Source organism: Papaver somniferum, chromosome 5, assembly GCF_003573695.1.
Source record: "Papaver somniferum cultivar HN1 chromosome 5, ASM357369v1, whole genome shotgun sequence".
NCBI classification, from domain to species: domain Eukaryota; kingdom Viridiplantae; phylum Streptophyta; class Magnoliopsida; order Ranunculales; family Papaveraceae; genus Papaver; species Papaver somniferum.
This window is the reverse complement of record NC_039362.1, coordinates 76,188,126-76,200,501: the sequence shown is the minus strand read 5'-3', so window position 1 is coordinate 76,200,501 and position 12,376 is coordinate 76,188,126. Positions and strand designations below refer to the sequence as shown.

At 34.4% G+C, this 12,376-nt stretch overlaps 1 protein-coding gene across 1 annotated transcript; it reads left to right on the top strand.

Annotated features, from left to right (window-relative positions):
* Positions 1-11,243: 11,243 nt before the first annotated feature.
* LOC113279200 lies at positions 11,244-12,116 on the top strand. The gene is made up of 2 exons (XM_026527899.1): positions 11,244-11,425; positions 11,531-12,116. The coding sequence occupies exons 1-2, from the start codon at positions 11,244-11,246 to the stop codon at positions 12,114-12,116; spliced, it is 768 nt and encodes a 255-aa protein (XP_026383684.1).
* The last annotated feature ends 260 nt before the right edge of the window (positions 12,117-12,376 follow it).

Sequence of the window (12,376 nt, the reverse complement as noted above, 5' to 3'; positions counted from 1 at the left end):
GTCACTACACGTTAATCATTGATCACTATAATACATAGTACAGTACTCGTAATAATTACCAAAACCAAATATGCAATTATTAAAATCAGATGAGGAAAAGCAAATTAAAAGGAAAAGGGTTTGATGTGATTAACAAATGAAGCTAAAATTTGAAGTGAAGGTGGGTCAATAAAGCATTATTCTACAACCAGTACCCGTTTAGTTGTTGAGGTTGAAACTTGAAAGGTTGTACAAAATTGACTCTCTCAAAAATCAGTACATGAATCCCTCCACATTTCAGAGGAAATCATTCAATGAACCCTAAACATAAAGTTAAGAAGAAACTGAGATGGACTTAAACTGAGTAAGAGTTTAATGTTCATCTACTTGGAGTGTGGACTGTTCATGATTAGTCATGAATCTCATGATGATTCAAAACGATTCGAGTGTATTTTCTTTTAACACCCCTTACCCAAAAAAACAAAGAATAAAAAAGGAACACAAAACAAAAATAGAAAACAGATATCTCATATATAGACTCATCATACATACTTTTTGTGTCAAACTCTCACTAGGTTTCCTCCTGGTAAGGAAAAAAGTTGTACATGCACTAAACAATACTTTGATTTTTTGATACCAGACAACAAAGAATTTCAAATTCATATAAATCCAATAGAAACTCAAACAGTTATTTCCCTTCTAAGTTCTTCTTATAATCCCTAATTTCTAATTTAGGGAAGAACATCACAAACCCTAACTCTCTAAAATCAAAATTAAACATCATACAATTTTATAATTCAAAATATACATCAAACCCACCTACAATCCGCTATTCGCAACAATAATAGACAACAAAAACAATTAAATACGCAATCGATTTGGGGAAAAAAAAACTAAACTTCGAAAAAATAATAGAAAACACAAACAATGACTTAATTCTTGATTTAAAGTCTTTAATCATCAATATTCTCGACCAAATCACGATCAACTCGATCGCTCAGTCCCCCTCTCTCGATCAAATCACGAACCAGTGAATCACTGTTAGAGAATGAGAAAAAACGGACTTTTGGTAGAATGAATGAAATGGGTTATTCTCTCCCGACATGCCACACATATACCTAGGGGTAGGAAATTACAAGTACACCCCTAGACTATCGGATATCGGATATTAACCTAACGGAAACAGCCTATTCCGATATCGATATCGTTAAGAGGAAATATCCGATAGAATATCGGATTCCGATATCCGATATCCGATATGTCGGATTAAATCCTATAGGATGTCGGATTTCGGAAATGGATATCGGATATCGGTTATCCATTGCCAGCCCTAATCTTGATTAGTCCGACTATTTTTAATTGATATAAAAGTTTGATACCTCAAACTATTTTTTTAGTAATTTAAATGATATTAGCAATTAAATTTATCCCATCGAAAAATAAATAATAACCTATCTTGAAAATTTATTAAAGACATTGCAGAATCAAGAACTCATATCATATCCCGAACACTTCCAAACCAAAAGAGTTCTCGTAACTATAATTTAGGAAAAAATGGAAAAAAGAGGAAACTCACTAAGTTATTTAATCGAGCCTAGATTGAAGGATGCGACAATATTTTGTCGGTAGGGTATCCGTAACCTTAGATTGCATCCCCATCAGAGTCTGAACTGCGTTTGGAATCCATATGTCTCTCTTCTCTTACGTATCCTTACAGGTGCAGAATTTCCTCTTTTCTCCACTTGTTCTACTGGTATGAACTCTTTTTCAACAAATTCATCAAACCAAACAACAAATATGTACCTACCAAATAGTATAAGTCTAAATGGTATATACAATTCACCGATGCAATAATATAAGTCTAAATGGTATATAAAATTCACCGATGCAATAAGATCGACTCGTACTTTTGGTATCTCTTTTTCATGATCATATCCCTGCGTATTCGAGTATTTACCTTTGCCTTCATCTAGATCCACTCTTGGTTGTCTGGGAACTGCTTGCAATCATACTTTAGGCACTTAAAATGCATTTGTTTCAAACAAAAATAAAACAAAAATTATTTACAACTAAATGCACATTAAACCGCCATATATACACCTGCATCTAAGCCAAAAAAATTACCGTTTGACTTTTCTTGTTTGTCTTCTCCACCCTCACGCCCTACAAATTAGAAGTAAATTCTGATCCCGCTCTATAGATGATGCACATGAATCAAGAAAAGTGAGCACTAAATACACCTGCATCTTTTAAACTTCACATAAACACTGCGCTTTTTCGTCTTTTACAGATATTCCACTCTCTCGTGGAAAGCCCATATTCACCTATAATTATCAAGGAACTTATCATATAGAACACTCAATTTACCAACAGTTGCATGTTATAGAATATTCAACATCATCAACCATGACAATAAGAAGTTCCGATTCAGATGCAAAATAAAATTAAAAAGGGATAATCATCTCACGCTCAATCGAAAACACAAACATTACATATAGTGGATCCCGTCTCATTCAATTATATTCTCAATCAATCAATTGTATGTTTTGCAGTCCGGGAATTTATTCATTCGTCGTTCTCTACCTCTTCAAAGAATAATTTCTCATGATCTTCCAAGAGGCAGATAGTTATCAACTTATAAGAACCGTCCTCAATACGACTGAGAAGGCGGTTCGTATAAGTTATTAACAGATTGCCCAAATTGGATAGTGCCGCAAGCATTCCATATAATAAGTTATTTGATTTGATATGGTATAGAGCAGAAACTTCTTCACGAAATTAATTCCTTCATATGATCGAGGTAACCACGTATCAATTTGGATAATGACTACCCCATGAATCAATATAAACCTGCACAAAAGAGATCACTGAAGATTCATGACATACTGCCTTATCACCTTTAATGGACCCTTGTAGACTTTAACATTAAGTGTAAATTTGATCATTAAGACTGCGAATTAGTAGGAATCACTAGACAAATAAAGGAACCAATGTTGATCATAGCAAAAATTTGCATAATTTCCAAAGTTTTTTTTTTGGGAAATTCACAAAACTTTGCCAAGGAACCATTGTTTATCAACGCACAGATAGAACCTCAACATGGCCAAACCCAATGAATAATGAAAACACCAAATACTTCGGCATGCCCTTTTAAGATGCTTCCATATACCTCAAAATTAAGGAAGATATCCCTTGGATGGTTCAAATCCTTAAGTTCAGAGTTTTTCGATGCAAGAGTCAATCTTGTTTTTGGTGAATATTAGTCCACATGCGAATATTGTTGATGGCGTTTTTACATGTACAACTACTAAAGTCGTAGTTGCAGTTTGTTTTTCAGAAAGTACCTGGAAAATACAATTTTTTTACTGTGTCAGGTAAGTAATGATTTAGAGCTACAACCCGTTAAATGCCTGCAGTGCAGGTTAACAATAACATATTTAAGTTTGAATATAGTGGTTTTAGGTTATAAAGAAAAATCATCTAAAGGTCACGAAATTTGTAACATGAAGATTCTGTTTGATGAATTCGATGAAAGACTACAACTGACCTGCTCAAATTTTCTTGCCAAAACAAAAGCTTCCAATCTTTCGTAAACTAATGCTCATTTGGAGTTATAACCATATCATCATTAGTATTGGTGAAATAAGCATGTTTTAAGAGATCTGAAAACAACTCATGCACAAATGAGCACACTCTATAACTAATAGGGAACAAAGTTTACTATTTCGTTCATGTGTGAAAAATTGATTTGTGTCGCCAAATGCCTTTTAAATTGATGAAAAAATGTTAAGTATATACTGACCAAATGTTTCATACTTAACTGAATTCTTTCACAGCTTGTTACTGAACAAAACTCATTTGCTCCAAAGCCGTGAACTAAAAGCAAATCCGTGCCAGTGTTTCCTTAAACCTGAAAACCAATAAAATAATCCCGTCATTTCCAAGAGGCAAATGCCAAATCTGGAAGCTCAAATCTGCAGATTAAAAAAAAAAACATTGTTAAATGCAAGTAGTTTAAGTTTTTTTTAGAGAATAGTTTCTGCAATTTTCGCTTGATTGACTCGGAATTTATTGGCACCGGTAAAAGAAAAAAAGGCTACACTATGCTACTAATATGCATCTCAAACTTCACAGGAGCGATGTAATTCTAACCAAGTTCAAAAGATATGAAACAAAGCATAATGAGCTATATCATCTTTAATGCATCACCCTTGATTTTAACTTCGTGCAATAATCTGAAAAAGAATCTTAAATTCTTAATGATGAACGTCTGAATAATGAAAGCAAGTTATCCCCTAAACATAATAATTCAAATAAGAACAGAGAAATTATCAAGGATTACTCTAGCATGCGCGAACCTCCATCAGGGGACAACCATGAAAGCTGGAAGCACAACAAACACAGAGAAAAAAATTGCATCGTGCCATTATAGAAAATCCAAATACCAAAACCGATAAAGCACACAAATGCGTAAACAGAAAATCGTCAATGAAACTTGAATCGCATTTTTAAGAGAAGTAAAAACGTATCACTAGAGAATTATTAGTAGCCGAAGAACAAAGAGAAACCCTTAAGGAATACTGTTTACCCGGTCCGTGCATTCTAAAGTAATCCTTGATAATTGTCCGATGCAAGTAGAATGCGTAATAGTGAATGATGTAATTTTCTTTTCCTCATTCTAGGAACCACTCACATAGATAAAACCAAACAGACACATCGTGGGCATAAGAGAGAAAATTACATAGATTAGTTCAAATATGGTACCTTTGTCATCTCGATTGATTAAATTTCTCGCAATGTAACGTAACTGGAAAAAAAAAAAACTCAAAAAGGATCGGATGTCCTAAAAAATGTCTTCACACTTGGATCCAGATTTTGGATATATGATATGGATGGGATCACATGTTTCATTTTTGGGACCATTTGTCTTACACTCGACGTACATCGAAAAAGAGATGAACAAAAAGATAAGGAAGAATGAAGAATCACTTAGTATTTAGTTTAGTATATGGATAACTATATTTGGTGTAAATCTAATCATTTTGCTAGCTCATATGATACCAAAAACTTGAAATTGAAGTTAACCTGTTCGATGCTCTTGCGGGGAAAGGCTCTTTCCCCGTACAGTCAATAGTTGCTTCACAACAGGATTCAGAAAATAAAATTCCAAGTGCTGGCTGTGCTATTTTAATCGACTTTATTCCGGACAGGCAACTATATTGACTTAAAATCTTTAGCATCCAAAGACCGTCCTGTACCTAATTCACAAAAAACAAAAAACATAAATGAACCTTCACAATGCTGAAACTTTTAAACTCTGGTTGATGTTCAAAATACTGTCTTGTAACTTCATCCCATTACGCAAATCAATTGAAGACACCGATGAGTCCGATAACTAAAGAAAAACATGGGAAACGATGTGAAAATTCTAGGAGTTTAGCCCGATTGTGCACTTCCATACCTCCAAAAAAAGCAAAGAATTTAACCATTGCAACGAACCCATATATAGGTCGTTAAGTTTGCACTCGATCGAATTCGTACCAGCTATAATGCTTTTTGTAATGGAGAGAGCTTGTCATTTCGAAGTGTCCAACTAACTGGAAAAATCTATCCCGTGTCGTTGTATTTATGAGACTAAATCCAATATATATATTTAACATGACACAAAAGGGACGAAACTCATATGGCTACCCACGTAAGATCTTTAATAACCATCATGAGATACAAAAATAAATTCAACAAATGAATTCTTTCAACTATTCTTATAATATGAAAACGATCTGGGAATGAGTCGGCCAAGTCCTCCTATCACACCAACCATTTCATCCAAAATAAGAAGCCTTAACTATCAATTGGAACATCAAAGTTTTTGCTACAAATAGACTTGGAGATGGAAACCCTGCAACTGGAGCCAATTGAGCATCTTTGAGCAGTTAGATTTTAGAGCTAACACTCTGATCAATATTAAATTTTCTTCGATTACATGATCAAGTAGAATTTTTTTGCCTCCATATAGTACTGTAACAACATCAAGAACAACATTCACTAATTCAAATATGATCCGACTGAGCACTTGGTCACCACTATCAAGTTGATAGGAGTAAATCATTTGTTTTGACCCAAAATTCCTCAGTTGGTTATGGATCCAGTGAATTCCCAGAAGCAATAAAAGCACATGCACCTACACGAAAATGCTGGCACGACTGTGAGAAACCCGTTTACCATATTTGTACGTATCTGTTTTATCTCATTTGTTATCATGCTCCCTTCAGTTCCCGTAGGAAGTGATATTTTTTCATCTTTGTATGTAATATCTTTGGATACTGTACAGATTAACACTAACAATTTAAGGGAAACCAATACATATTAATATCTTTGGATACTATACAGATTAACACTAACAATTTAAGGGAAACCAGTACATATTAATTTTTTTTATATCTTTCAAGAAGAAGAAAAAAGTAAACTGCCTATAGCTGTGAAAAAGGAAGAGTAATATTTTTTTTTTTATATCTTTCAAGGAAAAAAATAAAAATAAATTACCTGCGACTGTGCAAAAAAAAAAAGAGTAGTAAAATACCTACAGCTGTGAAAAAAAGAAAAAAAAAGGTAAATATTTAGAAGAAAATTACCTACAGTTGTGACAGGCACGCGTATATGTTTCGGTTTTCTAACTGAAGCTGAGTTAGTATTTTCATCGATAGTCAGATGCCAAATTGCAAGAAGAGTAGAAAAGAAGGCATGTTAGTTCAAGAGATATAACTGAACATACCTTAGCCAGGTAACGACTCCCGGGACATGCGTGTTTTTTTTGTGTGTGTGTGAAATGAGAGTTTAAAACTGATAGCAAAGTGCCCAGGAGATATAGGTCTTAGACCCAATCTTTCCAAGCCTTTGATTTCATGCGAACAAAAGACCATAGTATATATATGAGGGCATAATTTTAAATGCTTGGCTAACGGAATAATATGCACTACTTTACAACTGAAGATATACAATTGAGCCGTATCAACAAACCACTTCCTTGACCAGGATCATGGAGTAACACTTGAAATGCTGACTGAGATTTGGTAGACTAATGTACACACTGATTCAAGATGTTGTACCATATCCCCATATCCCTCGAAAACGCATCAAATACCCATGCTACACCAATTAATTCATATAACCTTTCTATAACCATAAAAAGTTTACTTCATTCGAAAATGAAGAGGTTTTTATAACCCACTGACTGATGAGCCAGGGCTTAGCAACCCAACCCAATACATGTAGTACACTAAGGAGAAAACACCCTAAGCACACGAAGATGTATGGGATCTTGGCGACTGTCTAAAATTCCCTCACTCTCATCCCACCTTAAGCAAGTATGCTATTCTCAACACAATATTCACAAAAAAGAGATAATTTTTACAACACGCTTCATGTAAAAAGATTTTCAAATTAGACTGTGTGGACAACGAAATGAACGACTGCATAAATAAAATAAAATTGACTGTATATTTTAATTACTTAAAGCTGGTGCTAACCGAGCAACTGTATAAACTGGAATAGTATTTTTTTTCCCTAGCTTGAGTTAAGTTAGCATTAATACATCTACCAGGATATGTTTGTCAATGTAACAAATTTTAGATGAACAAATGCTAATTGAGTTCATCTAGGAGCAGCAGTTTCTTCTCCGTAACATGGATAGAATGCAAAAGCATAAACAAATATCCAATAAAATGGATTTTCGCTTTTGGTCTATTAACCAGATTTTCACTTTTATCCCTACATACTGTTTTTGCTAGATTCAGAGACACCCACCAACACGATGCTGAGTTTATAGCTCATGCATGGATACCGACACACCAAGTACATAGCTTATAGCTAATGGCCCATTCTCGTTCCTGAGCTACAACAACAGAAAATTAATAAAATAATAGAAAATAATAGAAAATAAAAAAAAAAGCTTGGCTACGTATCATCACTAACAGAGCTAAATGATGAAAATAACATGAATCTCAGTTTTTCCATGAATGATAACATTGATTTGGCTAGATGAATAGATTAGTATCGATCTTCTAATTTTCCAAGATGATTGTGTAAATTGCTTCGGAAATACTGAGCTGTAAATTATACCTGAAGAGAAGATATAAAAGCTTGCTTACAACCCTTGAAATCAGAAACGAAACATAAAACAACATTTATATAAGTTTAACTCAAGGAGAAGAAAGTAAGGGGGGAAATATCTAGGCCTAAAGTAGAAATTTACCTAAATTTATAGTGTTTTTGTTTCAACTTTGAGAATCTAATGGATGGGAGCTGCTTGTTACCAACCAAAATCCCTGCAGCTAGGGCTGTCAATGGATAAAAATCCGTCGGATATTGGCAATACCGATAAGGTTAAGGTTAAGGGTTATCGGATATCCGGTATCCGATAATATCCGTCGGAATTCGAAAATTCAATATCGATAAGGTTAAGGATAAGCTATCGGATATCGGATATTATTCCATTAATTTCCGTTATCTACTCATGATACAAAAAACTTCCAAAACTTCCGATAATTTCCGTTAATATTCAATAATTTCCGATAATTTCCGTTAATATTCGATAATTTCCGATATTTACTTAGGAGAGACGTAATCAAATGGATAAAGAGTAAACCTAAAGGGTATTAGGTATCGAAAATTTCCGAAAATTTTATGATATAGTTATACACTAACGGTATCGGATATTAACCTAACGGAAACTCCCTTAATCGGTACCATTATGTTAATAAACGGATATCCGTTACGTTAAGGTTATCGGATATCGGATAGCCGTTATGTCGGATATTAACCTAACGGAAACCGGATGTTCGGAAACGGATACCGGATATCGAATATCCATTGACAGCCCTACCTGGCTGCAGCAAACAACATGATCTCCAAATTCTCGAGAAATAAATTTGGGCTTCACTATATAACCCATATTTTGCCACTTTTTATGTTTTCGAATTTACACATCTTCAATAGCAATGCTACACAGCTTTTTGTTTTGAGTTGTTCTGGTCCGAGATATTCCTGCAGGCACGTAAACTATTGAGAGTTCATAAAGAACCAAAAATAAAATCCAATAATTAGGTTATGTTATATTTGTCATTTTATTTGCGATTAGTCTGAAGGCCTGGATTTTATTAAAATCATGTAAACGTGGTGTAAGAATTCTTCTAAGCCTCGGTTTGAAGCGTCAGGTCGAGCCAATACTATTAAAAATTAACGGCCACGAAATATAAGGGGTATAAATTACTTTTCAGCCAATTAGAAGCGAGAGTTTTGTTCACCGGCCAATGGGAGAAGAAGTTACCGCAACTCTCGACGTGGAGTGAGAGATAGCGTGGGGTAACAGTTTTAAAAGTGGGCAATAAAAGTAGTAAAATACCAAAAAAAAATGGTAATATTAAAAGTAGTCAATTAATAAAATTAAAAACATTAGCCTCGTAATTATCATTCTTGCCTAAATTGTCGTCACAATTTTGATATGCCTGATAAAAATTTATACCTAAGTTTGTTCCTGCAAAATACATAATTCTGCAAAAGAAACTCCAAGCTGTTCCGCTCTAGCACCAATACCCTGGGCGCCTATACATTTGCAAACTGAAAGAATGAAGCTTTTGTTACAATAATTACTTGATCATAACTACATACGCTAAGCAAAGTCCAGAATCCAGGCACAATAATATAAGAGAACGGGATATTATAACTTCTAATTTCATGTCCATAAAAAGAAGTGAAGAATTTATAAGTAACACATGTCCAGTATTGAATAAATTTCCAACACGGCAAATTAAGATAACATAAGATACTTTTATGCATGTGTAACACTAAGTAAGGCGTAACTAATATTGCCATCGAAAGCATGTCAGTTATAGCCTATTCAAATAACAGTGCCATATGTGCGAGTCGAACCCACAACTACAAGAGAATCATGTGCTCATCTATATGTGCTTCGTAAGATAATTAGGGTTTAATATAATGATACTTAAGCATGAATAATTAGGAAGCAAGAGAATTTACGTGATCCTGTCACACAGTAAAACTCCAAAACTAAATAACATCAAACCTAGAACCTAGAAGAAAGTTTAAAAATAATAATTAGGCAATCAACTCTGAAATTCATTAGCTCATCTCCCAATTCTTGTTGTAAGAGTGTTGCATGTTTGATTCGTGCTAGACCATGAATATAAAAAAGTACGATTTATAAAAAAATTAAAAAGATGTACACCGGTTGCTTCTTTGCGCGGTCCAGTTTCTATCTATCGACCAATAATATATCTGATGACTTTAAATGACTGTGTTCAGCATCTCCCATTAGTCTTCTTGACCCGGGCGCGATGAATACTCTTTGTAGAAATTATGTTTTACAAAATTAAATCAAAATTCAATAAAAAAGAAAAAACTTATTCGCCAAAAACTTTTTTGTTATGCTTTACCTAGCAGAACCTCTTGCTCGCAGAAATGTTCTCCAGGTATCCCACGGGTTCCCAATGCCCCTTAACATTAAGGAAAAGAAAAAATATTAGCATGAACAAGAAGAAGATATTTACCACGCAAATGGAAACCCGGCACAACACCATTTAGCATGTGCAAAGTTTATTAATAGCCGCATTCACATGATCTAAGCCGAACCTCCCTATTGATAAAATTTCATTGCATCTAAGACAGTAATTGCATACTAAGTAATAAGTAAACTATCTTTTAATCCATAAATGTGAGTTGAACTATGCTCACATGAGAAAATATTCAAAACCATAAGAAGAACTAATCTCAAGAATGTTCTTATTGGTTTTGAGATAATTTCTGGGCTAAAAGTGAATTTTAGTAAGAGTGCACTGGTGGCTGTTGGAAATGCACAATTTTCAGACTCAAGTGCTTTAATTTTTGGATGTCATAAGGCTCAATTTCCTTTGAAGTATTTAGGAATTCCTTTGGGCAGTAAATCTAAGTCTGTCACTGTTTGGGAATCAATTTTGCATAAGTTTCAACAAAGGCTTGGAACATGGCAGAGAAGATACTTGACAAAAGGAGGTAGACTAATGCTCATACAAGGTGTGTTATCTAGTCTGCCCATTTACTACTTATCCCCTTTTCAATTACCTGCTTCTGTAGAAAAGCAAATGCTCTCTATAATGAGGAAATTCTTATGGGGTTCATCTGATACTCACAAAAAAAGAAGTTGGGTGGGTTAGAAAAGAATTAATTTGCCAAAAGAAAGAGGGGGTGTAGGCATCAAGAAACTGAGACTTATGAACAGAGCTTTACATGCTAAATGGGTTTGGAGATATGAGAAAGAAAAGAAAGCTCTTTGGAGGTCTATCATTCATCAAAAATTTGGAGGGCATGTAGATGCTTTAGTGCCAAATGACTGTTCTAAACCTGTAGGAAAAATTCTTTGGACTGGGATCTTAAAGTCAAAGCCAATCGTGCAGTAAAATTCAAAAATGGTTGTGAACAGTGGCAATAGAGTTTTATTCTAGCTGGACAAATGGGTGGGGATTTACACTCTGGCTTATCTATTTCCTTCTCTTTACAGGCTTTCAAGAAACAAGCATGCAACTGTAGGTGAAATGATGGAATTCACTGAGGGTAATCAAGCTTGGAACCTAAATTTCTCTAGAGTGCTCAAAAATGATGAAGTAGATATGGTGGCAAATTTACTTCAGCTTATAAGCAATCCTCACATAGCTGAAAATGGTGATGACACAATAATATGGATTCCAGGGAATGCATTCTCTGTAAGATCATGTTATTTGGCTTTACAGGATGATGGTTTTCTCAGGTTTCCTTACAAGAGCATTTGGAATCCAATAATTCCAATGAAGGTTATTTTCTTTGCTTGGTATTTTTGTTATAATGCAGCTCCTACTCTTGATTCAATTGGGAAATCCATTGTGATTAATGCCTGTATTTTGTGTAAGAAAGCTCCAGAAACAAATACTCATTTATTTTTGCACCGTGAGGAGACAGGAAAATTGTGGAATTTTTTCTTCAACAGCTTCAAGACCCATTGGGTTTTTGGAATTGATGTTAGAACTACTATGTGGGAGTGGTGCAGAAAGAAAAGGAAGTCTTTAAAAAGAAGACTGTACTTTTGCAATTTGGTGGACAATGTGGAATGAGCGCAACAAAAGAACTTTTCAAGGTCTTTACAAAAGTTATGAACTTCTGCTGCAAGAAGTGAAGATTCTCCTTTATAACTGGTCTATGGGTACAACTACTTTTGAGAATGTTTCTCTTGATATGGTATTGTACAATTGGGAGGGTGTTTTAGGGTCTCATTATCCTTTTTTCCTCTTTTTTCTTTTGGTTTTCATGTTTTCTCAGATAAACTTGAGAGTTTGTAGTCTTTTGCTTTGCAGCATTGTCACTGTTTTTTGGT